General features: G+C 46.0%; 1 protein-coding gene across 1 annotated transcript in view; it reads right to left on the minus strand.

Annotated features, from left to right (window-relative positions):
* The window catches only part of LOC108783928, a 56,092-nt gene extending 39,970 nt beyond the window's left edge, over positions 1-16,122 (minus strand). Inside the window, exons 1-2 of the mRNA XM_018552638.1 lie at positions 15,926-16,122; positions 6,459-6,572 (exon numbers count right to left, since the gene is read on the minus strand). Of these exons, the coding sequence (XP_018408140.1) occupies positions 6,459-6,572; positions 15,926-15,991 (180 nt within the window). The 5' untranslated portion in view covers positions 15,992-16,122. The remainder of the gene's footprint in view (positions 1-6,458; positions 6,573-15,925) is intronic.
* Between the last annotated feature and the right edge of the window lie 9,861 nt (positions 16,123-25,983).

Here is a 25,983-nt window from a genome sequence, read left to right on the forward strand (position 1 = left end):
TGTTTTTGTTTACAAAAGGGGACAAAAAAGGGGGGGGGGGGGGGCAGGACCTACAATCTCCCACTCACATATCTCATGTGAAATAAAAAGACAGTTCACTGGGAAAGCAGCACAATAATTACAGGTGTGGAGTCTGTACTGCTGTTAAGATTGCTGTATCGTGTTTCCTATCAAAGACGGCTAAACTATCTTCAGGGCAGTACAGTATCCTGGCACACAGAAGACACGGAGGAGACATGTGGCATACCCAAGAGAAAGTACCCATCTGCTGGTAGTGTTTTGCTTATAACCCAACTGAGACTTATTTACATACCGCACAACAGATTACAGAAACCAGAGAACCAGTCATATCAGTTTTAGAAGCTCAGTCTTAGAAGCATACATAGGGCCAATATGGACCAAAGCCAGCTAAACTAAGAGTTTATATTATAGACCAATAGCAATTCAGAACTGCCATCAAAGAGAATAAAAGCTGCAGACAAATACCAAGGGCTATGCAGCCTTCTAAGCCTTTGAGAACTACAAGCCTCAGCATGTTCTACCAACCAGGCATGTTGCAAAACCATGTAAAGATCCCAAAACAAGATCCATGGCTTTGCTTCTCAGCCGGTTCGATCTGCATGGGTTTCTGAGATTGCCCCATGTTTGACTTGGAACAGGAACTCGTATTTCCCGATATGACTCTTAGATGTACTAGCAGGTTTTTTTTAATGGGTCTTGCCTAATATGGCGATAAGGTCTGTGTGTTTTGGCAAGGACAATGCTGAAGATGCACATCCACTTCTGCTGAACTACTCCAGGGCAAGAATTGGAAGTGACCAACATAGGCTGTAGGTCTCAGAGCTGTTTATGGCAGTGCTTGGCCACTTGCCAAACTCCGATAGGTGCCATGTGTAGTGCAATAAAGTATAATATCACATCTATCTCCCTACATGCAAGGTGTCTTGTTTAATTAACCGCCAGTCTGTAATGATCTAATTGCTGCTTCCTCTGCAGCTCTCATGTGACCTATAATGTCCATTACAGAGTCTCAACCAATTGCATATGGCAGCAACCAATCATGAAAGGTACAATTTAATATTTACTATTACTCTGTTCTAAGGGGTGAACTGTGCTCATTATGTCTGGCAAAAAACATGTTTTATGGAGCTAGGGGTGCGAAGACTAGTTGACCTAGGGAAGCCGAGTTATAAAGCTGGCCCTGCCTAACTCCACCGAGCAGGCGCAGGAATCAATCCAGGTTTTCCATATTGATATCTGTACTTGGAAAATGTCTGCTGAGACTTGATTGGTTGCTTTTGGTCACTACAGTGTATAGCTGCGTTCAGGGCCGGATTTCCCACAAGGCCAACCGAGGCCCGGCCTTGGGGCAGCAGAGGAGCAGCAGGGGTGTGGAATTCCTATCTCCCGACGCCCAGGATGTACAGTTTCCGGCTGCAGGGCGGGTATTTTTTGCTACATTTAGCCCTGTTTTCGGGAAGTAGAGCTAAATGTAGAGCAGGGAAGCCGCCACTTGTTTTGTAGAAGTGATAAAAAATAAAGATTATTTTTTTTTTTTAAATGAACACCAACCCTTGGGTTTGGCAGAAGGGGGCACAATGAGAAACCTGGCCTTGACGCAGCTGAGAGAGTAAATCAGGCCCTGGCTGCGTTCCCACCTAGGCGTTTTGTTGCTCAATGGTAAACTTGGCAAAATGCTTAAGACAAGGAATCCCATTCATATCTATGGCCCTACTTCACACCTGAGCTTTTTGATGCATACATTTTCCAGTTGAAGTCTATGGGACCAAAAGGCTCTTTAAAAGGAGAACTATGGGGTCAGTGCTTTTCCCCATAGTTCTCCTCAGGGTCACGGGAGGACACAAACTAGCGTCCTCCCGTGACCCAAAGCTCAGTATACCGCGAGCTGCGTGATTGACAGCTGGCTCTGCCTATCTAGAGGCACAGCCAGCTGTAAAGATTATTTTTTTTTTTTAAATGAACACCAACCCTTGGGTTTGGCAGAAGGGGGCACAATGAGAAACCTGGCCTTGACGCAGCTGAGAGAGTAAATCAGGCCCTGGCTGCGTTCCCACCTAGGCGTTTTGTTGCTCAATGGTAAACTTGGCAAAATGCTTAAGACAAGGAATCCCATTCATATCTATGGCCCTACTTCACACCTGAGCTTTTTGATGCATACATTTTCCAGTTGAAGTCTATGGGACCAAAAGGCTCTTTAAAAGGAGAACTATGGGGTCAGTGCTTTTCCCCATAGTTCTCCTCAGGGTCACGGGAGGACACAAACTAGCGTCCTCCCGTGACCCAAAGCTCAGTATACCGCGAGCTGCGTGATTGACAGCTGGCTCTGCCTATCTAGAGGCACAGCCAGCTGTACCCGCCCCCTCCCCCGTCCATTACGCCAGTCAGCGCTGGAGCGGGGGAATCCCTGCAGGGAGCCGTGAGTGACAGTCACAGCTCTCTGCAGGGACAGGGTTGAGAAGTGAGCAAGCGACGGTATGTGTTCGCTCACTTCTCGATCTATTGAGCCGATGTGTAACAGTTTTATTGTCACACGTCGGCTCGAACTATGAGGCTGAGTGATTTTCACTCACCTCATAGTTCTGCTTTAACCTGCGAAAAAAGTAGCTCATTTACTTTGAGTGACAGGCGTTTTTCTATACCAAGGCCATAGAAATAAGTGGGATTCCTTGTCTTGAGCATTTTGACGCGCTTGCCTTTGAGCCTATAACAGGGTAATCTTTCTAAAGCCGACCATAAACTCTTCAGGAATATGTGATTACCATATAAAGTAGAAAAAATAAAAAAAAAAGAAATCAATGTTCGCGTTCTTTATAAGGACAATGCAATAGGGATGTGTCATAACCACCAAGATATAAATATAGAATAAATAAATTAAAAAAGACAGCATTAAAAAACAAAATCCTGCCAAATGGAAGAAACAAAAACTGCGGCGTGGGATTGAGCAATATTTTAGGGATTTATGTTAAACAACAACTTCTTGGAATAAAGCAACTAGACCGGGATGAGAATGTTGCAACACGCCACAATTATCCAGAAACGTCTATGTTGCACAACATTTCAAACCGCTGGAGTCCACAAGGGGTCGTTAGTGGAACGGCAGTGGAAAGCCTAGCGTATGATTCAGCTTACCAATGACTCCTTCAGGTGCTGGAAATGGCATTCATTTCCATTATCTGTTAGTATTTGGCTCGGCCTTCTTATCGCAAGTCATGACAACATTGTAACGCCTCCACTATAAAACACAACTTCACATTCCAGGTATTGCTTTATAAGTGTTATATCAAATGTGAGCTTCTTCACCGTGTTCTTGTAGAATGCAAGCTCTCAGGAGCAGGGTCCTTCTAATCCTTTTGCTGTAAAGCGCTGCGCAAACTGTTGGCGCTATATAAACCCTGAATAATAATAACAATAATAATAAGTAGGGATGCACCAATACCGTTTTTTTTGGTATCCAGTACGAGTACAGATATTTTGTTTTCGGTATTCGCCAATACCGATACCGGAAGTTCTGGTAACGAAGCCGAGCAGCGTGTAATGGCTCGCTGCTCGGCTTCCTGGTTGGCTGGGAAGGTGGCTTCATGCTCCCTCGTCACCAGGTGATGAGGAACCATGGAGTCGGCTTTCTGGCCAATCAGGAAGCTGGGGGGCAGCCAATGAGCTGGCTTCCCGACCAATCAGGAAGCTGGACAGCGAGTCTTTACACGCTACCTGGCTTCCTGATTGGCCAGGAAGCCTACTCCATGTTCTCTCATCACCAAATGACAAGGGAGCAGGGAACCCAGGGGGTGAGTCATTACCTGCCCCCAAGCTTCCTGATTGGCCGGGAAGCCGCCTCCATGCTCCCTGGTGACAAGGGAGCAAGGAGGTGGCTTCCCGGCCAATCAGAAAGCCGGTGGCGTGTAATTACGCTGCCCATCTTCCTGATAACAGAAGCTTCGGTATCGCCCAAATACTCGGTAACGATACCGATACTAGTATTGGTATTGGTGCATCCCTAATAAAAATTAACAATAATGTTACTTTAAAGACAGCAACACCATTTGCTGTTTCATTTGTAGCAATGCATTACCCTCAACTGGAATGTTAGGCTTTATAGTCGTTTCACAAGAGCAAGTAAAATAGCCATTCAAAGCCTTTTTTGTAACCGTCAACCCCATAGGTATAAATAGCTAATAGACCTCATGTATCAATTAGTTCTTTCTAAGAACTGGAGTTATCCCCTCACAACCACCAAACTTTGATGTAAAAATATTCCTCAATAGCTACAAAAGATATAAATTCACTTTGTGTGCACCAAATAACTCAGATATTACTTAGTAAAAGTAGTAATTACATCATCAGTGTGTTGTGCATAGCCTGTGCAGCCAGCGGAGCTGTGGGAGGTCCCTAGCAGGCCGCAACCACTACAGACTGACTGCGGAAAAATACAGGAGTGGCGGAGACAAGACCAGTCCTCCTGCACAAGGAGAGAGAGCAGCAGTGAGCGGTCTTTATTACAGGAGGGGGCGGAGACAAGACCAGTCACCCTGTACAAGGAGAGAGAGCCGTAGTGACCGGTCTTTATTACAGGAAGCTACAAGTGTCACACTGGATTACTGCACAGATCTGGAAGAAATACACAAAGCTCACCAAGATTCAAGTAAGGGTACACATGACTATTGTGAAGCCTGGATTTCAACTTTTAAGCCAAACCCATCCAAAGCTTTCATTTTTTCTGGATGGTGTGGAGGAGGGTTACATTTTTCTTTTTTTGCTGCCTTTGTGGCATTCAGATGTTACTGGTAACGAAGTGTATGTAAACCGAAAACAATAAAGTTACATAAATAGCATTTCACACTTTATTTTGTTTACTGGTATTAAAGCTGTATTAATTACCTGTTGATTGTGCAAATTACTTCCTGTTACAGGGTGACAACATTAACCACAGACTCCTAATGCTGTGGCAGAGTAGTCACCCTCTTGAGCACACTCCTGTTTTGGAACTACAGGATGCTGTGCACACATACAGCAATCTTGTTTTCACCCCATGATATCAAAGATGGACAAGCATGTTTGCCGGCCCAAAGCGCTTAATTGACAGCGGGCAGTGGGAAATATTGCAAGGGCACCTGGGAATAGAAGTCCTGGAGCTGACAGCGACGAGTCAATGTGGCTTCCCACCCACCCCCATCCACAGCCCTGGCCCTGAAGCTAGTGGAAAAAGGTATTTCTTCCTAATTTTACACACTGATGAGATGGATTGAATAGTACATGCCTGCACTACACCCGGTCTGTTTGAGATAGACAGAGTTCACATATACTTTAAGTGGCCTGATGTGTGCCAAGGAATCATTCCCCATACTGCAGGGTTGGACATAAACTGGCGTAAACCAGATTATGGCACATATGGCACCACTAGAAGGGGAGGGCCACGCTCCGTGGGTTAGGGAAAGCTTGCCAGCCCACGGAGACACTTTTTTTCTCTCCCCAGACCTCTCCATACATCTCCCCACCTGGCTCTTAGCAACTAGGGATGCTCTGGCCGGCATCCCGCCAGCTCCTGGCAACTAGTGATGCCACTGGTTGCCAGGAGCTAGCCAAGAACAGAGCATCCCAGAAGAGCCGGGTGAGGAGATGTGTAAGGGCCTTACACATCTCCCTGCCAAGCTCTTAGCAACCTGGGACGCTCTGGCCGGAGTCCTGTCCAGCTCCTGGCAACCAGTGATGTCACTAGTTGCCAAGAGCAGGGTGGGATGCATCCCTGATTGCCAGGAGCCAGACAGGGAGATGTGTGGAGAAAAAAAAAGTCTGCTGTCTCCGTGGGTTGGTGTAAGAGCCATACAGATCTCCCTTTCCATCACCTAGCAACCAGAGTGGACGGGGAGATGTGTATGTTGTGGGTGGGAAGCCGTCCAGAGCATCTCAGGTTGCTAAGAGAATCAGACGGGAAGATGTGCCTTCTACATCTCCTCACCCAGGCCGACGTCCCGCCCAGCTCCTGGCAACCAGTGACGTAATTGGTTGCCAGGAACTTTGCAGGATGCCAGGGGCGCCATTTGTTGTAGATACGCCTCTGGACATATCCCAGGAACCCGTTTGCCAATTACACTTTTGAAGTTTTCTCTAATTGTTGTCAATGGAGCTGGCCCCTAAGAAAATCCCACTGGCTCCTGGATTGGACAAAGTGGCCCCTGAACTCTATATTCATTTGTCGACTCCTGTTATAATATAATGCCGTCTATAATATTACTGTATACACAAGGACATCAATTAAATCAGCAGCACTCTAGGCCTTGCAATCGTTAATTGAACGCACAGGGATAGCATAGCCCACAGGAAAGGAGGGGGTACATAAACACAAAACGCATGATAGAGGAGGCAATCTGAGAAAAGACTGCAAAGACACCATTCACACATATTTGTTCGCAAGAAAAAAAGAACTGGAATATATTTCCCACCTTCATTCGTTTGGGGAAATTCACAGCATAAAAGGAGTAAACAAATCCCCGGCTTCCGGCGCCCACAATTATGGCAGTTACGCATTTCACATTTTCTTCTTCTTCAAACTGTACCTGATGGAAAAAGATAGAAAAATAAATGTGACCGACGGAGAGAAGCAAAATCTAATTCAAGGATGGTATTTCAAGCCACGTAAGGGTTATAGTGTGCATCTGATTGCAATAAGAAAGAGATATTAGTTTTTAGTGTTTGTATGTCACAGAATACGAGGGCGAGTCAAAAAAGTTGATCAAAATAAACTCTACAGCCAGAGTGCGGATATTTTTTTGACTCGCCCTCGTATAAGCAAAGGGGTGTGCCAGACCTTTGCAAAGAGACCATTACTTTCATACAGAACGCAAAAGGTCCTTTTCTACAGTATGCTGGTAAGGGTCACAAGCAGGGGCATCCTGAGGCCAGTGTTACCCGGTCTCTAGAACGGGTGACACTCTGCAATGTCATCATCGCGCATGCGCGGCCATCTGATTGACGCCTGCCGGTGGCCATCTTGGTGATGGACGCCGGCAGAGAGAGGAGGGGACGTTCAGCCGGCGGGATGAGGCATACCGCCGGGTCCCCTACTCTCTCCTAACACTGTCGAGCTCTCAGTCCATGACCGAGTGCCCGACTTTTTAGAGGGGGTGACACCAAAATGACAGTCATTTTGGTGTCACCCCTGCAATGGTGTCATCCGGTTGCGGGCCGCACCCCCCAATGGTCACAAGTGAGTTACAAATGAACTGACGTAACATGTTCACACCTGCACAGCAGTGACTGGGGAGACAGTGGCTTTGAGCGGAAAGCGCTGATAAGACAGTGCGGCCAACAGGAGTTTTAATATAACCAGAGCCCGGTTAATTGTTGACTCCCCCTCATACATATGGAAATACACACATCACATGGTGTAAAAAAATTACTTTGTATATTACTAAAGACCAATTTTATTGAAGGTATATGTAAAGCCAAGCATTTGTTTTTAGTTTTGGATAGAGTGGGGAAGGGCGAGATACTCTGTCAAGTTTTTATTGTTGTGGGAAAGTGATAGGAAATGGAAAACTATAAAGTTGTCAACAGAGCGGGAGCCAACATTTGGTTTGTTACTCAGGTGGTAAATCTTAAAAATTAGAGGTGCACCGAAATGAAAATTTCAAAACCGAAACAAAACCCAAAAAAAAAAGAAAACCTCAGACCGAAAGCGAAAATGTTTTCTATTTAAATGTTCAAATTATTACTATAACCACAATTATGAATGAACAGGAGGTGATGTAGATAATTTCCCATTCATTCATAATTGAGGATATAGTAACCATACTATGTCCTCAATTATCTAAAAACACTCAGCGATCACTGATTACTGACTGCTTGTACCCGCTCTCCATCCTGACACGCTGTCACAGAAGGCTGAGCGAGTGGTGCAGGAGGAGAGCTCAGCCTCCTGAGACAGCACTGGCTGTCTCCACCCACACAGCGCTCTGCCGGACTGTGACAGGAGGCTGAGCGGTGTGTTAAGAGAGACGCCGGCCGCTCACAGCGCTTTCCTCCCGCAGCACTTGGCCGCCTGTGACACTTTCTCTCCTCCCCGCTGGGACACAGAGCAGCGCCCAGCAGGTAGGAGAGAAAACAGGGATGCACCGATGTTTCGGCACAAAAATGGCACTTTCGACATTTAGCCAAAAGTGCCATTTTCAGACGATATGTTTCGGTGGCCGATATATCGGTGAATACCTACAAAAAATACATTCAAGTATCTTAACTTTTAACATTAATGTATCTTATTTGTGTATCACTCGGCTGTAGTTCCATAAATCATCTCTGAATTGGTGACCACTCCAAGCTCACTCTCGGGATGGACTACAATTTCAATACAAATTAGTAAACTAAATATGAGATTGTAGTCCATCACAGGAGTGAGCTTGGAGTGGTGACTACTTTACAACACACACAGGGACCATGGGGAACAAAAGTAGCCCCCCTCCAGAAGGAAGGACAGTGTCAGCACCGATTCAGAGATGATTTGTATTGTGTGATACACAATACGTTTGTGTTAATAGTTAAAGGTTCTTGAATGCATTTTTATGTTTTAACTCCTGAGTTTAGTGTCACTGGCTGCCAATCATCGTGACACCGTTGCACACTTTGGGGGTCTGTTTATAAACAGTTTGCAGAGCCATTCACCCTGCAAATCTCTGTGACCATTTGTTCTGTGCGAATAAAGGCAAAACAAATGTTCTTAGTATATTTTCTTTTCAGGTCTGTGCATTGTTTATAATTAGACCCCTTTTGTGTGGTGCACAATCTATAGCCCACAGGAAACAATATCTAAAATAAAAGGGCCAGTCGGTTGTGATTGTCTCCCTGGCCAAATGTTCCCAATTATCCCCTGAGAAGTACAGAGCCATCTTTGTTCAGGCATCATCCACGGTGAGCCTTTACGGAGAGGCCAGTCCAGAGATTACACAGTAATCTAATTCCTGATGCCTGTGCAGTGATAGACTTCTCCCTTATATATATATATATATACAGTGTATACTGTATATACAATGTAAGCATTTGATGCAGGTATCTAAGACAGTGATAACAAGATCTTCTTACATCAGTCTTGATCTTTTCCCAAACAAATTTTAGGCAGCATCTCCTGTCATTGTAGCTGCTATATTCACAGACTGAAGTTCCTCCTTCCTTGCCAGCTTCTCTCCCCATGTACCAGTCCGATTGCAATAAATCTGTTAGGAATCCTAATTTGCCTTCTGTCGTGGAACAATGATAGCAGGTCCCAGTCATTCATCCCCCAGATAACATGTAATGAGAGATGTGGCTTCGCTTTCAGCACTAGAGCCCAGGGGACCCAGGCTGTGTGCTACCTGCACGGAGATAATCAGAGCTTTTCTGTCCCTTTACAGCTGTTATTACACGATCTGCTGTCGTACCCTATACTGGGCCTTCATTATCTGGAGGTCTGAAATAACAATTTTCTGTATTATCTGACAGCAGCCAATCCCATTCTAAACGCACCGAAAAACAAGTGAAATTTGCGGTTCTTTTTTCCGAGATTTCTAGAGATGAGGCCTAATACGAGACGACTGCGTCAAAACATTCACCTTTCTGTTATCAATCAACATTAGAGAGAAGTAAGGTGTGTGGTCCACAATCTGGCCATCCAAAGGTCTGTGTTGATGGCTTTGGGTTGGTTGGGTTGGTTGGGTTGGGTTGATGGCATCAGTTTGACATCAGTATAAGGCGCTTTTGAGATTGGATTATCCAGACTTCATTGACAGGTGCATTAACCTTCACTTGATTTCCTTTTGACCTGCTTCAAGCAGGTTTTGTGTTTCCATAGATCTGTACGGGGAATGCAAAACCCCTTTGAAGTGAACAAATGCCCTTTGAGACAGACCTTTTGGCCCTTATTACGTCATCTGGTCCAGCTTCCACCCTCAACAGGAGTACAATGGTGGGATTAACGTTCATATTTACTGTAGATGGTGGGGGAGCACACCAATAGGCCCAGTGCTGGCTTATCAAGTCGAAAACAATAGCGGTATTAGTTCATAGCTTTTTTTAACCCCCTCAGAATGCGAGTTTTAGAAACACTGGATCATCAGCTAATATAGCTGAATGTACCCAGATCGTGGGACATCTGTTTGGCTATCCCAGCCAGCCCCATGTATAGGGAACACTCTAAAGGAACCAGCTTAATTTTGGCTGGTCTGAGAAGTTTTTGTGATCCACCATGTGAATGACAAATGGAGAACCCTTCTCCTAGGAGGGGGCACAGGGCATGATCTGTGGTCATCCAGGGAATTCTGGTGTGATAAGAGACCCTTTTTTAAAGCGTAATGCAAAATAACCATCAAAAAGAAAAGATGGTCCCTTGTGGCCCTCTCTGTTATCTGAAAATTAGCACTGCTGTCAGAAAACCCTGAACAGTGGCTGACTGGCTGCAGTCTTTGTTTGGCCAACAATTTTCGACCGACCTCCTTCGACAAAAGATGATCGAGTTATCCCACAAGTAGAAATCAGAAACCAAGCTTCATACTTACAAATGCAGGGACGTCTTTTTTAGTTTCTGAAGATTTTTCATCTATAGGTTCCTAGAAAAAAAAAAGGGATTAAAAATTTTGTAGATACAATTGAAGATTTTGTAGATAGTATTGACAGGTTTCTTTCTTCAGTCTGTGTCACTTTTGGGGGGAGTCCCCTCATTTCCTGTCCAGATGACAGACTGTTTAAGGAGAAGTATTGGGGAGTAACATGTACTCCTCCCAATAGCTTGAGTTGGTGTGTGACACTGCAGCTGTCACACTGTGGATCTATGGATCAAGAACTGAGCGATCACAAACTTTGATCGCTAAGCTCACGGCTTCTCGCTGCAGAGAGTGGGGATTCCCCCCTTACCTAGCTCCTTCAGTGCTCTTTAGAAGGACAGAGAGGTGGGTAGAGCTGGCTCTTGAGAGGCAGAGCCAGCTGTCAATCAGGCAGCGGGATGGATCCCGACAATATTGTTGGGATCTTTCCCGGTTCCAGTGCGGCTCTGCGCTGTCTTCAAATAGTGGGCAGTAGCCCATTATATGTGCTGACTTTGGGTCACAGGAGAACATTTACTACTACTGTGACCAGAAAATCAACAAAAGCGTTTGGCTTTAGTTCTCTTTTAAATTCAGTAAAAGTCGGTCTTGGCCCCAGCCCCATGAACATCATGGGCCTGGTGCTATTGGTCGGTCGATCAAACGGGAATCAGGAAAGGCGGCTCTCTAATTAGGCGGCTGCTGGCTCCTAGCTGGGGCCACCTAATATGCCAGATTAGGGAGGAGCCGCTGGTGCCCCTGGCTGATTGACATCGGGCATTCTGACGTGATCTGGGCCGAATTTCAGTGATGGGTCTGAAAACTGGCACTATGTTAATCCAGCCCTGCCCAGCCCATTGCTTGATTACTTCAACACTCTTCTCTATATTTGCATATGCATCCTCTCTTGTAGCAGATCTGCTCTGCCATTGTCTTTATTGCTCAGGTTTGCAATACCTCACAGTAGCTCTGTGACTCATAGCACTGTCTTCTGTCCCTATTTTTCTAGGTCACTGGTTACCGCATCCACAGCGGTTCCAACACATGATCAGCACAAACAGGAAGTTCGTATCAAAGTACACAATGTAGATGAAGAAAACAGGAAGTTCACTTTTTCTACATATGGTGGGTTTGGTTTTGGGTGAACATGTACAAAGGTGAAAGACTAATTCGATCTTATCCATTGTTAAACCTTGAGGCTAGGTTCACACCTAGGCGACACCTCACCGCGCGGCAATCATGCAAGATTCCGCGTGGATTGCCGCACGGTCAGCGCACAGTCAGGAGTCGCCACGGTGTGAACCGATCGCGCTGTGGGTGCCATTATTTTCTAATGGTACCCCAGTCGCACTGGGCAGATCGCGCGGGTCCAAACACGATCGCGGCTAAAACAGCCGCCCCCTGAGCGGGGGTCTTTATTCGTATGAAAACCGCTGTGCGCTCGCGAGCGGGAAATGCCCGTTATTTGAAAACAGGCAGCGATGCCTGTTAACATACAAGCGATCCGCCGGCTATAGAGCCGGCGGATCGCTTGTATGAGGTCCCGTGAATTGCACCCTCCCCGGCTCCCCCCCTCCCGCTGTCAAGCTGGTCACGGGCTCCGGTGTGAGCCCGGGACCAGCATAGTGCCTCTGTCACAGGGGATCAGAGGGAGCTCGGTACACGAGCTCCCTCCGGTCCCCTCTCCGCTGTCAGAATGCGGAAGTGTTGTATATTACATCACTTCCGCATTCTTGTGTCACTCTCCAGCTTCAGATGCTGGAGAGAAGCTGATGAAGCAGATCTTTGCTTCATCAGCTTCTTCAGGGGGGTCCTAGGTGACATTAGGGGTCTTGGAGACCCCTGATGTCTCCATAAAGAGGACCTGTCACATATTTTGCTATCACATAAGGGGGTTTTCTAACCCCCCTATGTGATAGCAATAAAGTTTCCCCCCCAAAAATGTAAAGTTACAAATAAAAAAGAATTACATTTTTTTTAAAGTCCCCCCCATACATACACGCATGCAAACAGGCGTCGGGTGCGCATACGTGTGAAAACGACGATTTTGCCCATTACGCCGCACATGTTACATATCGCCGCGAACGTCGGAATGAGAGCAATAATTGTAGGGCTATCAATCACTGATAACACTAAACTGATGAGCGGTAAAAGCTTTTAAAGCGTCACCTATGGTCAATTTTGGGCATGGTAATTTTTTGCGATTTTGCGGGTGCGCGCAATTTTAAAGCATGACATGTTTGGTGTCTATTTACCCGACGTGACCCCGTCTTTTTATATTTTACCAAAAATATGGGTGATAAATGGGTGTGGTTACTGGGGGTGTGGCCACTAAAGGGTGTGGCCACTGAGGGGTGTGGTCACTGAGGGGCGCTGTAAAGCTTTCTCGCACAGGGCGCCTAAAGGCCTAAGGCCGGCCCTGGTTATGGCTGGCAGTGGATGCACCAGCCTCGAAGAAAAAATAGATCTCCTGCTCAGCCAGACAAAGCAGGGCATGTTTATAGCAGTAGGCAGACACGCACTAGCCAATGGCTCTTGAAATTAAGAGGGTAAAAATCCTGTTTTGTTTCATATTGTTGCCCCCCACAACCCCCCCAAGATAAATGGCGATACCAGTAGACATTAAATTTCAATCTCCACATCTGTACAGTTTTGGTCTAATATTCATGGGGTAATCTGCAGACACCACCGCCAAAGTCTTCCTTTAGGAAATAGTTATCACACAGGTTTAAAAGTCTTGCCCGAATGCTATTGATTTCTCACTACCGTAATTCTTCCCCGTCCTGCAGCTGCACACAAAGCGGTGGGATGTGAGCGCCGACATCATTGACCTTATGTGGCCATATGAGGTCAATATTATTGGCCAAAAATAGCCATATGGCCATATAAGGTCAATGATGTCACAGCATCCCAAACCTTTGCTCATGTGCAGCTGTGGACAGGGTATTCCCCAGCCTCAGCTGATTGGGCGTCAGCTGAAAAAACTCAGGTTCAGACTGGGTTTGGTCCGAGCCAGAGCTCATCCCTAATCCAAACTAGTTGCTACAAAAAACTAGGACAGCAGGAAAATAGAAGAAAATTCCTGCCAAGCTATTATACTCTTGAACCATATAGGCCAAAGTGAACCTGTTACCTTAAGCAACCACCAGAATTGAGTACAGAACCTCAGCACCATCTTGATTCCCAAAATGGGACTGAATGTCCTAAAAGCCTTTGTGCTTTTTTAGGCCCAATCAGGGGCGTCCCGAGGCCGGGTGACACCCGGAGCGGAGAAGGGGTGACACCCCACCGTGACACCATCGCGCATGCGCGGTCATCTTATTGACGCCTGCCGGCAGCCATCTTGGTGATGGACGCCGGCAGAGAGAGGAGGGGGATGTTCACTCGGCGGGTTGAGGTATGCCGCCGGGTCCCGTCCTCTCTCCTGACACTGTCCATGACTGAGTGCCTGTCTTTTCATAGGGGATGACACCAAAATGACTGTCAGTCATTTTGGTATCACCCCACCATTGGTGGCACCCAGGTGCGGGCCACACCCCCCTTGTGACGCCACTGGGCCCAATCCACATCTGAGTATTTTCAGACGATTTTTAAGCATTTTTTAGGTGTTTTCAGACATCAGTGATTGATTGATTGATTGATTTATTACACCGACAATTTACGTAGCGCTTTGCAAACTGCACATTGACATCAGTCCCTGACCTCAAGGATGTTGTAACTGTACTTGTTTTATCTGACAATCTGCTATAATAAAATCACATCAATAAAAGGTGTTTTTCGTCTAATGTTCAATAAAAACAATTACCGAGCAGGTGTGCAGCTTCCTGCCCAGTTTATTAAACTCTCAATCTTTTCAGTAATCCAGATCAAACTAATACACACTGACCAGCAAAGGATTTATTTACATCTTTGCACAAACACTTACAGTTATCATGTTCCAAACAGCTGGCTCCAGCTCTTTTAGCTCAGCTTCCCTGAACTTGCCTTGCTGTGCCTGTGTGTTTGTGGAGACACACACAGCTTACTAGCACACACAAGGGCGGCTCCATAGGACCCTGCATCACGTTGAACACAGTACCAGCAGGAAAAAAACAGGCAGGCAGTTGATCCTCATTTTTACTGGTCCCCGGCCACCCACTGACAAGTTAGCACTGCAGCCTGACAGCGCTGCACACATTGCCGCAGCTGCGATGCAGTACGCCAAAAATGAGACAGCGTGTCACTTTCGGCAGCCGTTGACGCCCCTCAAACGTGACCACTGAAGGGTCGCTTTTCAGAGGGACGGTAAAGTCTGCTGCTTGTGCGAACATGTCCTTAAAAAGTAAATCCATGAGAATGCAACGGACGTAATCACAACTACATGAGTTGCATTCTGTCTCTGACTCGTGCGCTAAAGCTCCGTTCACACTGGGGTGCATTTTGATCATGCGTAAAAAATGCACAAACACGCACGCTTTGACACACATTCACAATACGTGCACACATGCAGAAGGCGTTTGCGTGGTCATTACAAGGTAATGGCGCCCCACATATTGAGCAAGCGTGTTTTTTTTCCTGCAAGTTTGCGCAAGAGAGCGCATGCAAATGTGCAGAGAAAAACGCTGAACACATGTCGCCAAATCTGCGACATGTATTTCTTTTGCTTGGTTGGCACAATGGGGATGCGCGCCAAATGCGGGAAACAAAGTCCCACAAAAGTAGGGGAACACAAATTCCCGCGACGTGCGTCACCTCTATGCCCCAGTGAGAATGGAGTACTTGTTCACCCCAGCAGCCGCACTCAACTGCACGGCTGCTGGTGTGCGTGTGCCCAAACAGTCCTGATGCGCTTGATTAAGCCGCACTGCACTTTTTTTTTTTTTGGGTTAGAACTTTATTGCAATGTCACAAGCATATAGACTCACCGCGGTGGGATGCAGTTGTACCGCGTCTCACTGTGGCGCGCTTGAAAAAAATACTGCATGCTGTACATTTTTCACCTTAACGCGGCGGTGTGAACTGCGCCCATCCATGACAAGGTAAAGTGCCTTGTTTTGCATTTGGGCTGCGCTGGAAAAAACAGCCAGCACAGCCCAAACGCGGGTGGTGTGAACGTGCACTAAACCAAGATGCATGCCAACGCAATGCCTTAAGAAAATGTCAACATGCATGCATCAATGTGCCAAAAATGCATTCATGCATAGCCCTGACTGCTCCTGTTTACAGGCAACACTTGACGTCTTTGCATGATGACCTGGTCTGACCACTCCGAAGCCCTGACAATACAGCAGAGTGAACTCAGTCTCCGAGCTGTCAATGCTGCACTCAGCAACATTCACTGCAGGAGCTGACATCCTGTTCAGCAGGAAAGAAGACATTATTACCTGATCAGAGGCCGGCTTCTTCTTCTTTGTACTGTTAGATCTGGTCAGCTTGTTGAAGAAGTCCATACTTCCTTTTCACCCAGAGGATCCTCAGATGAGTGTGATGAGCCTTGCTGGGGAAACACTACACACAGAGGAAGGAATCCTTCTAGACATTGGCTGCTTGAGCGTCAGAAGACACGCCCAGCACAGTCACAGGATTGTCTGCAAAGAGTTCAGCCAACCTGACATCCAGCCTTGTGAAAGTCAGCAAACAGAGGAAAAGACAGCACTGAAATCCCCCAATAATGAGATGAGATGAACCAACAATAATGGGAAAGTAACACTAAACTCCGGAGTTAAATCTTAGAAATGCATTCAAGTCCTTATAATTATAAACAAAAATGTATCCTATTTGTGTATCACTCGGCTGAAGATCCTCAAATCATCTCTGAGGCTAGGTTCACACTTGGGCGACTCCTGACACAAAACCGTGCGGATTGCCGGGCGGTCACGGAGTCGCCCACCACAGCCGATCGCGCTGCGGGCGCCATTATTTTCTAATGGCACCCCAGTCGCGCCGGGCAGATCACGTGGTTTCCCGCCGCGATTCCGCCTGTGCAATTGAACACAAAAAGACGTGTGTCGTGTGTCGCAAAAAAAGGTACATGTACCTTTTTATAGCGACTGACATGCAGATGTAACCCCATTGAAATCAATCGGGCTGCGCAGCAACCGCTGTGTGCACTAGCATCCCAGGCGTCGCTCAGGTCTAAGCCTGGCCTGAATTTGTGCTGACACTGTCCTTCCTTCTGGAGGGTGGCTACTTTTCTTCCCCATGGTCCTTGTGTGTTGTAAAGTAGTCACCGCTCCAAGCTCGCTCCGGTGATAGACTAGAATCTCAATACAAATTAGTAAACTAAACGTGAGATTGTAGTCCATCACAGGAGAGAGCTTGGAGCGGTGACTACTTTACAAAACACACACAGGGACCATGGGGAACAAAAGTAGCCACCCTCCAGAAGGAAGGACAGTGTCAGCACCAATTCAGAGATGATTGGAGGATCTACAGCCGAATGATACACAAATAAGATAAATTTTTGTTAATAGTTAAAGTGACATTAAAGGGAAAAGTTCCCCCCACACTGCTAAGGACTTACCTTAAAGGAGAACTATGGGGTCAGTGTTTTTCCCCATAGTTCTCCTTAGGGTAACGGGGAGGACACAAACTAGCGTCCTCCCGTTACCCTAAGCTCAGTATACCGCGAGCTGCAGCTCGCGGTATACTGAGACGCCGGAGCGGATCCCGACATGGACGTCGAGATCCGCCCAGCTGCGTGAGTGACAGCTGGCTCTGCCTGTCTAGAGGCAGAGCCAGCTGTACCCGCCCCCTCCCCGTCCGTTCCGCCAGTCAGTGCTGGCAGATCGGAGCGGGGAGAGGGGAATCCAGCCCCTCCCCCTGTCACGGCAGAGAGCCGATCAACTGAGCCGACCTGTGACAGTCTCATTTTCACAGGTCGGCTAGAACTATGAGGTGAGTGAAAAGCACTCACCTCATAGTTCTCCTTTAAATGATGCCTCTTAATCTGATCTTCTTTCCTGTAGTTTTCATATGTCCCTCCAGCACTGGTGCGGGTCTCTGATCCAGTGCTGACTCCTCTGTTCTCCTCTTCTCTCATGTCCCACGGTGTCTGTGCGGGTGCACGCTGCTCCATAGACTTACCTTGTGTCTCTCCTCGTCTCCCGGCCGAACATCTGAACTGCGCATGCGCCCGCCCGAGAAATTTTCAGATGTTCGGACGGGAGCGCGCAGCGAAGACACAGGGAAGCTTAAACCTCTTTCAAAAATGTTTTTGCTTGCTAGCCGTAGATATATGCAAAAACCAATGAGAGTTTAATAACCCTTCAAGCTATGCATTGAATGCATTTTTAAGATTTAACTCCTGAGTGTAGTGTCCCTTTAAAGGAGAATTATGAGGTGAGTGAATTTCACTCAGCCTCATAATCTGAGCCGACCTGCGACAATGAAACTGTCACAGGTCGGCTCAGTAGATTGGGAAGTGAGCGAACACATACCGTCGGTCGCTCACTTCTCGATCTATCCCTGCAGAGAGCCGTGACTGTCACTCACGACTCCTTGCAGGGATTCCCCCCTCCCCTGTCCGGAGGGGGCGGGCACAGCTGGCTCTGCCTCTGGATAGGCAGAGCCAGCTGTCAATCCTGCAGCTGGGTGGATCCAGACAGTATTGTCTGGATCTGTCCCGGCTGCCGTGTCTCAGTATACCGCGAGCTGTAGAACGCTATATACTGAGCTTTGGGTGACGGGAGGACGCTAGTTTATGTCCTCCGTGACCCTTAGGAGAACTATGGGGGAAACCCCTGACCCCATAGTTCTCCTTTAATATGATTAATATGACTTTTTCAGGCAGCATAGTCAGGAAGATTGTGGTTGTTAAGTAAAGGAATGTTTTTAAACATGCTTTCCTAATGTGTAACTAGAGAAGTCTACTAAAAAAATAAACAAACTCTTCAGCAAATAACATCATAAAGAGGATTTTTTCCCATATCTTTGAAATGACAACAAACACACCTTTAGAAATGTTTACATAGTGACATAGTATTTGAGGTTGACTAAAGACTCAGGACCATCAAGTTCAATGTGTGTGTGTTTTTGCATGTGTGTGTGTGTGTGTGTGTGTATTAGCCCTCGTTCACACCTGAACGTTTTGTAGCGCGTTCTACGCTTGACAAACGCTCTACAAAACGCTCAAAAATATAAATCCCATTGTATTCAATGGTCTCGTTCCCACCTTGGCGTATTTCCGCCTGTCCCTAACGCGCTACAAAACGGCCCACGCCTGAAAAGGTACATGTACTACTTTGGGCCGTTTTGTTGCGCGTTTCGATTGGGATACAGCCAGGTAGCCTTCGGAAACGCGCGTTTGTCGCGGGTCGCGGTAAAAACGCGCGACAGACGCGCATATGCAATACGCCTAGGTGTGAACGAGTCCCTAAGAGTCCCTTTGTGGTTTAGTATTCAAGAGTACCTGTATGTTACAGTCTCTAAAGGTGACTATACACCTTACAACCATTGTACAACTTTTTTTGTCCAGACATCTCACCCTTGTTCAATTTTCATTCAAACAGCCCATCGTGCGCAGGTCAATGTAGTTTGCAATTAACGTTCGTCAGCACCACTAACTGGCCGATTTTCGTCGATCAAAAGAACAGATTTTTGTTTGAGCATGTGCAGTTTTCATCTTGAGATTTTTGTTGTACAAAGACGCCACTAAAGCTGGCCATACACCTATAGAGTATCTGCAGATTTTCTATGGTCAGGTGGAAAAAGTGCAACAGATTCCTCCATCTACGCTAAACTGTGTGGATGGAGGAATCTCCCACTGGGCCAAGCTTCAGTATCTTGCTAGTCGGCCCCGCTGGCTCTCAAAACACCTGAACAATGCCTGCATCCAATCAGATTATGAAATAATGAGTGTGCAGCGCTGTAGGTGTTTTATGTGTTACACATCTATTAACGTGCTAAAATCCCTACAATGGGTAAAGTGTGATCCCTTTTTCAGGGATATATAAATATGAAAAAATTGTGTTTAAACAAATAAAATTACAAACAATATTGGGTGATCCTAGTGTCTTCACATAGCAATATCCTTAATTATTAAAAGGAACCAAGTGCCTCATAAAATCCGCTGTGTAGCTATATAACAGCCAACTTAATCAAATCCTATACAATAGTCAGTGATAATTCATCAAAATAAATTGTGACAACATCAATTGTGATGAGAATGTGAAAAATCCAAAGTAGAAAAAAATGAAGCCCAGACAGAAATATTTCAACACCGCTGTGCAAGTGTCCACGAATCCCCCTCTGGAGTGCGCACTCACCCCACTGTTTGTGGAAAATAGACAGTGTAGATGATTCTATGCGTCCACATTCAAGGTATTCTAGCCGGCAGTATCCCGTCACTCGAGCATTTGTGGGGTCATAAAAGAAAAACTCCTCATGGCGTGGCAAGTATACACGTTTATTTAAAAAAACATAGAAAACTAACAGTTTAAAACAGCAAAAACCGGCCGGTCAAACACAGCACCAAATCCAGCGTCCGCAAAGCATGTACTTCCTGATCGTGGTATCACATGGAATAGGCCCGTCCCGACGCGTTTCGTCACAGTCGACGTACTCAGGGGGTTGCAATCAGATTGATAAGGTATTTTTACAGCCAGTGGGGCCGACTAGCAAGATATTAAAGCTTGGTATTCCTCCATCAGCACAGTTTAGCGTAGATGGAGGAATCTGTTGCACTTTTTCCATCTGACCATAGAACATCTGCAGAAACTCTAAAGGTGTATAGCAAGTTTTACCCGTCGATTTTCGTCCAAGAGACGCAAAGCACACTGGGGATCGAGAAAGTTGGTGGAAGTGATGGGCAGACGGAAGGCAGCGCTCACTACATAAAAGGGATTTTATCAAGTAAGCTTTAATCAAAAACAACTCTAGTATGTATTCCTATTACAATGCTGATGTCATAACCAGATAGGATATGCTGGGACTTTAAAACTAATGTAAGTCATAAATCTTTACAGCTGAACTCCAGGTACAAGAATCCAAGAATAGCCACAAAGGGTTTAAATATAGCCTATGTAGAGGGCAGGGCTGTGGGAGGGACCCAACAGGCCCCACCCACTACAGGCTGCCTGCAGAAAACTACAGGAGTGGGCGGAGACAAGACCAGTCACCCTGCACAAGGAGAGAGAGCAGCAGTGAGCGTTCTTTATTACAGGAAGCTTCAAGTCTCACATTGGATTACTGCACAGATCTGGAAGAAATACACAAAGCTCACCAAGATTCAAGGAAGAATACACATCAACAAGTCCCCTGCAGCACTACCCTCCTGGATTACCAATTGCTATTCCTTATTCCTTATCCAATAGTAATTCTGAACAATAAAATATACATTGTACTTATTCTTCACTGCGCTCTTTCCACGCAATACCCCTCCTACTTTTTCTTATTGTATGGCAGAAATATATATTCACTTTTGCTCCTGTCTTATCAGGGTCATGTCATACAATAACAAATATTAGGAGGAGTATTGTGTGTAAAGAGCATTGTGAAGAATAAACATTACTTTTGTACAGTATATAGACAATATTTGCTTCTTCAGCTTTACCCATTTAGTAGAATGTCACCTTTCGTGAGGCACCAGGATTGAAGCAGTGGTCCAGCACATGGAGGGATAAAGAGATCCTCAGGATGAGGTTCAGGCCAGTCACTAACCCATTGCGGCCATCTTAGCCCCCTATTTGATAGCATAGTGCAGGTGACAGGTTCTCATTAAGTTAGTCCATGGTCCCATCGCACTCCTGACCGCATAAATCTCTTCAGAAAATGGGTGCTGCGGTAGTCAACGGGTGCCAGCCGTAACAATCATGAGCAGAAGCAGAGACACCGGCACTCCAGATTTGCAAAATATGTCTATTTATTGACGTGCATCATGGTAGCAAACTACCATGTTGTTTGCTACCATAATGCACGTCAATAAATAGACGTATTTTGCAAATCTGGAGTGCCAGGTTCTCATTAAGGACCCCACATCAGGGGTCTATTAGATGTACTTTGTGGAGGTTGACCAAGCACAGATTGGGATTAATTATCTTCTTCTCCGGCTCAGCTCTGAAGCAGGGCCGATCACGTCCAATGTCATTCTTCAAAAGGGGAGCTCAAAAGGGGATCAAAAGGGGAGATCAGCCAACAGCTTGCTCCAATGTTGCTACTGTTGCAACAGTGGTTTCCCACTACTCTCAATCCTGACAATGGAGGTCCTGGGCACCCTAGAGGGACAGGTGAGCCGGGGACACCTAGCAAGGGGGCAATAGCTTACTTAGCATATGCAAATGATCTGGCAGCTGTCAAGCCTACTAAAAACTGATCGGTCAGCTATAAAGCCTACTAAAAATTGATCAGCTGTCTATAAAGCCTACTAAAAATTGATCAGGTGGCTATAAAGCCTACTAAAAAGTGATCAAGCAGCCTTAAAGTCTACTAACTCTTGATCAGGTGACTATAAAGCCTTCTAAAAATGTATTGGGCGGTTATTAAGCCACTAAAAATTGATCGAGTGGCTATAAAGCCTACCAAAAAGTGATCGGGCGGCTGTAAAGCCTTTTAAAAAGTGATCGGGCGGCTGTAAGCCACTAAAATGGCGGCGTCTGCATGGGGTAAAACACTGAAATTTGACCAGTGTATAGCCAACTTAAAATGGAACTACAACTTGATATCCTTTACAGCCAAGAAATGTGACCTCTTGGCCTTGTTTTGCAGTTACCATGGTACTGCACATGAGATCAGCTATGACACCAGCCATTTGAGGACTTGAAAGTTTGGTTGAGAGATGAAATAAGCACACCGGCAACCTTGACAGCTGGCATGCTTTAAAAGTAGTTGTTTTGGGAGACCATTAATTTGGTGGGCCTACTTCTGCTTTAAGAATTGACTTGGATATGCGTTTTTAAATGCATCAGAATCCGTAGGCCTTCGGGCCGTGCCACACTTGTTGATGGTGGCAATGTGCCAGAGATGTGTTCACCGTTTCCACGCCGTCACTCCCTCAATGGGCAGATGAGCGAAGCACAGCTCTCTCGCTGACGGGTGAGATTCTGCCGCGCGTCCATCAGCGAAGGAGCATGGCCTGGCTAATGAAGGAGCGGCACCATGGAAACAGGGGAGTAGTTTTCTCCGCTTTTTCTAGACATTCTGTCCCTGGTAAATTGTCACCGATGACAGGATCACAAGCGTTAACACAAAATCATGTGCACTCCATACAGCGTACAGACCTTAAGGGAGGGTCCCTCCGTTAAGGATCACAAGTGTGACACGTCGCTTATATTTTATCATTTAATTATTAAACACAGACAGTACAATGTGCGTCTTCCTACGGCTAAGCAGCACTGACTCAGCAGAATTTGCACTCTCCTCTCCCCACCTCTTCATGTTTTGGTTCAGGAAGCGTGCAGCGTGTCAGAAGTCTCATGCGACCTTACCCTAACCCTGCACGAAAAGTACACTTGCTTCGCCTCTCTAATTCTCTTAAAGTAAATGTTATTATAACATTTCCCAAATCTGATTAACAAATCTGTTCTAGGCCAACAACAGGCCAAATATTAAATCATGAATAATAGGTAATGATTTGTCGTTAGCCGGTTTCGTGCTTCTGTTTTTTTTTTGTGAAATAAAGTGGCCTCCTCATAGAAAACAAAAGGCCTAAACATAGCCGTAGCTAGCTCCTTTTGTGCTCGAGGCAAGAACAGAAAATTGTGCCCCTAATTTTTTTTTTACGGTACGACTTTGGTGAAATATGGGGTCTAGACCCCTGACATTTCCCTTTTGAAATAGAAAAAGGAACTGAGGACACAGAGTCCTCAATCTCTTTTTCTGCAGCCTCAGCACTCAATGAATGGAGAGCTCTCCCATTCATTTACAAACTGGTGATTGTAAATATTTACTATCAACCATCAAACAACCAGCTGTGCCTCACCCTTCTTTTGGCCCTGGGCCCAAGGGCCGATTTACCCCAGATGCGTCGGGGCTGTGATGACCGCCTTCTCCAGCGCAGCCCCAATGCACTGACAAGGCCATAGCCTGTTCAGTTCACACCGCCGCATTGCTTGCAGTACTTTTTTTCAGTGCGGCGTGGTGCTCTGTATTCATTCATACAGGTTTTATTTCAGTGCAATCATTGCAATGTGGGTTATACACACAGCGAATTTCTGACAGTTCTTGATGAACCGGACAAAATTTGCACAGATGTCGGCAGAATACAATAGCTGGCAGGGAAGATTCCTGGATGGGGAATCGAATGGTTTCTCGTTCAATCTGCCCGTGAGTTGAACAAGAAAAACGTGTATGGCCGGCTTTGGTTGAGCATTCCTGACTCTATAATAGAACAATGAAAACCAGTTAATGATTGGCTACTACAGGCAACAAATATAGACTTTCTTCTGACACTTGGATAAAAAAAAAAAAACACACGCGTCCCAACATGTCCATTTTCATAATGTGCGCGCTACAAGCAATATTCAATACTTTGTATCCATGTTTGCGCAGTCGCCGGTCTCTTACATTACTCAATTTTATTGGAAAAGCCCAAAAGCAAATCAAATTTCCCACACTCAAAGTTCAAAAGACTTCAGAGAGGAGAGATGGGGAATCTTATTATTAAAGAACTGATTGCAGAATATTTCAATGGCCAGCAATTTGTTTGAAGTTCTTATCACTTACACAGAATACAAAGGATTCCCATCAGCTTCTGTATGCAAATGAAAGTCATGAAGTATAAAATGTGTCATATAAAATACAGGACGTGTTATAATGTAGAACTGAGGGACAGGAATACCATGTGTGGTGTCTGCAAGCAATCTCTGTGGCAGGGGCGTAACTACAGATCATGGGACTCCATAGCAAAATTTTAATTGAGCCCCATGGCTAACCCTTGAAATCTAAATCAAGGACAGGTAGCAGGAGAGGAGAGCTGTCTGCATAGTCTCTTCCTGTACATCTGATATCAACTCTTCTTGATTGGAAATGCCATAAGTGGTACAGTAACTTCAGCAATGATTCATGGGGCCCCCTTCAAACCCTAAGCCCCATAGTAGCCGCACGGCCTGCTATGGTTATTGTTACGCCCCTGGTCCATGGTGACAAAACGTGCACAGGGACAGCTTGTATGTAGCGCTGGAGTCAGGGGCATCCTAAGGTCTAGTCTCACCCGGAGTGGACACCGGGTGACACCCTGCCGGGACGGCATTGCGCATGGCGTGGCTGTCTAATTTATGCCTGCCGGCGGCCATCTTGGTGATGGACGTCAGCAGAGAGGAGGGGACGTTCACCCGGCGGGATGAGGTATGTCGCCGGGTCCCCTCCTCTCTCCTGACATTGTCGGGCTCTTGGTCAATGACTGAGTGCCTGACTTTTTACAGGGGGTGACAACAAAATGACTGTCCCCCCCTTGTGACGCCACTGGCTGGAGTCACACTTCAGTCCATTGAAAGTAGTGATGTCACCTGAGTCTTTAGTGAGTCAGCAGTCCTTCATAGTGAAGCGCGACTCCATGATAACATCATGACACCATGATTGTGATGGTTTTACAATAAAGCTGGCCATACATAGTTAGATTTCTCTCATCCAGCCAAAGAAATCGCTTGATTCCCACAGCCACACTAAACGGCATCTTCCCCGCAGGCTATTGTATTCTGACAGCAGGCACCTGCAGAATGTTATGGGAACATTATCTGAAAAAAATAGGGAGAACGCTGCTTGTGCCTTCTACATATTTAAAATTCATGCGACATGGGGACATGTTATGGTACAGAGCGAGTGCATAATGTAAGTTAAAACTTTTTTTTTCGATATGGATATACATTTTGGGGTAATATTTAAATATTGACAACAGTTGTTTTGTGAGAGGCACCAGCAAAAGAGGCCAAGTATGATGTACTTTATTTGATTGTTGGCATTTTACCCAACGCGTTTCAGGGCATTAGTGGATCCCCTTCATCAGGGCTATTAGTAGAATATATATGTATTAGGGATGCACCGATACCGATAATAGTATCGGTACTGATACCGAGTTCCAAATTTCTCTGATAGCTTCCCTGATACCGAAACTTCCGGTCAGATGGAGATTTCCTCTGACCTGCAGTGCCACGAGGCAACATGGAGCCAGCTTTGCTGGCCAATGAGAAAGCCGGGCAGCGGGTAATGGCTCGCCGCCTGGCTTCCTGATTGAAAGTTTTGGATGCAGTGGGGTACGATAAGAACCCTTGTCTGGTTTTTACTGCCATTTAGGGCTCCATTAGAGACAATTTGCCCATTTTCTGTCCTGCTGACATGGGAAGATCTGCAACAGGAACACAAGCAGAAATTAAGTCTGACGGGTTCTAGCCTTCCATACGCCAGTAAATAAAAAATAAAAAAAAGTACTCGTCCAAGTGCTCCGATGCCTAGCCCGATACCTGAACTTCCGGTATCAGGAAGCCGTTCAGCAAGCCATTACACGCTGCCT

The sequence above is a fragment of the Nanorana parkeri genome, unplaced genomic scaffold (assembly GCF_000935625.1).
Source record: "Nanorana parkeri isolate BGI_ZX_2015 unplaced genomic scaffold, ASM93562v1 scaffold94, whole genome shotgun sequence".
Lineage (NCBI taxonomy): Eukaryota > Metazoa > Chordata > Amphibia > Anura > Dicroglossidae > Nanorana > Nanorana parkeri.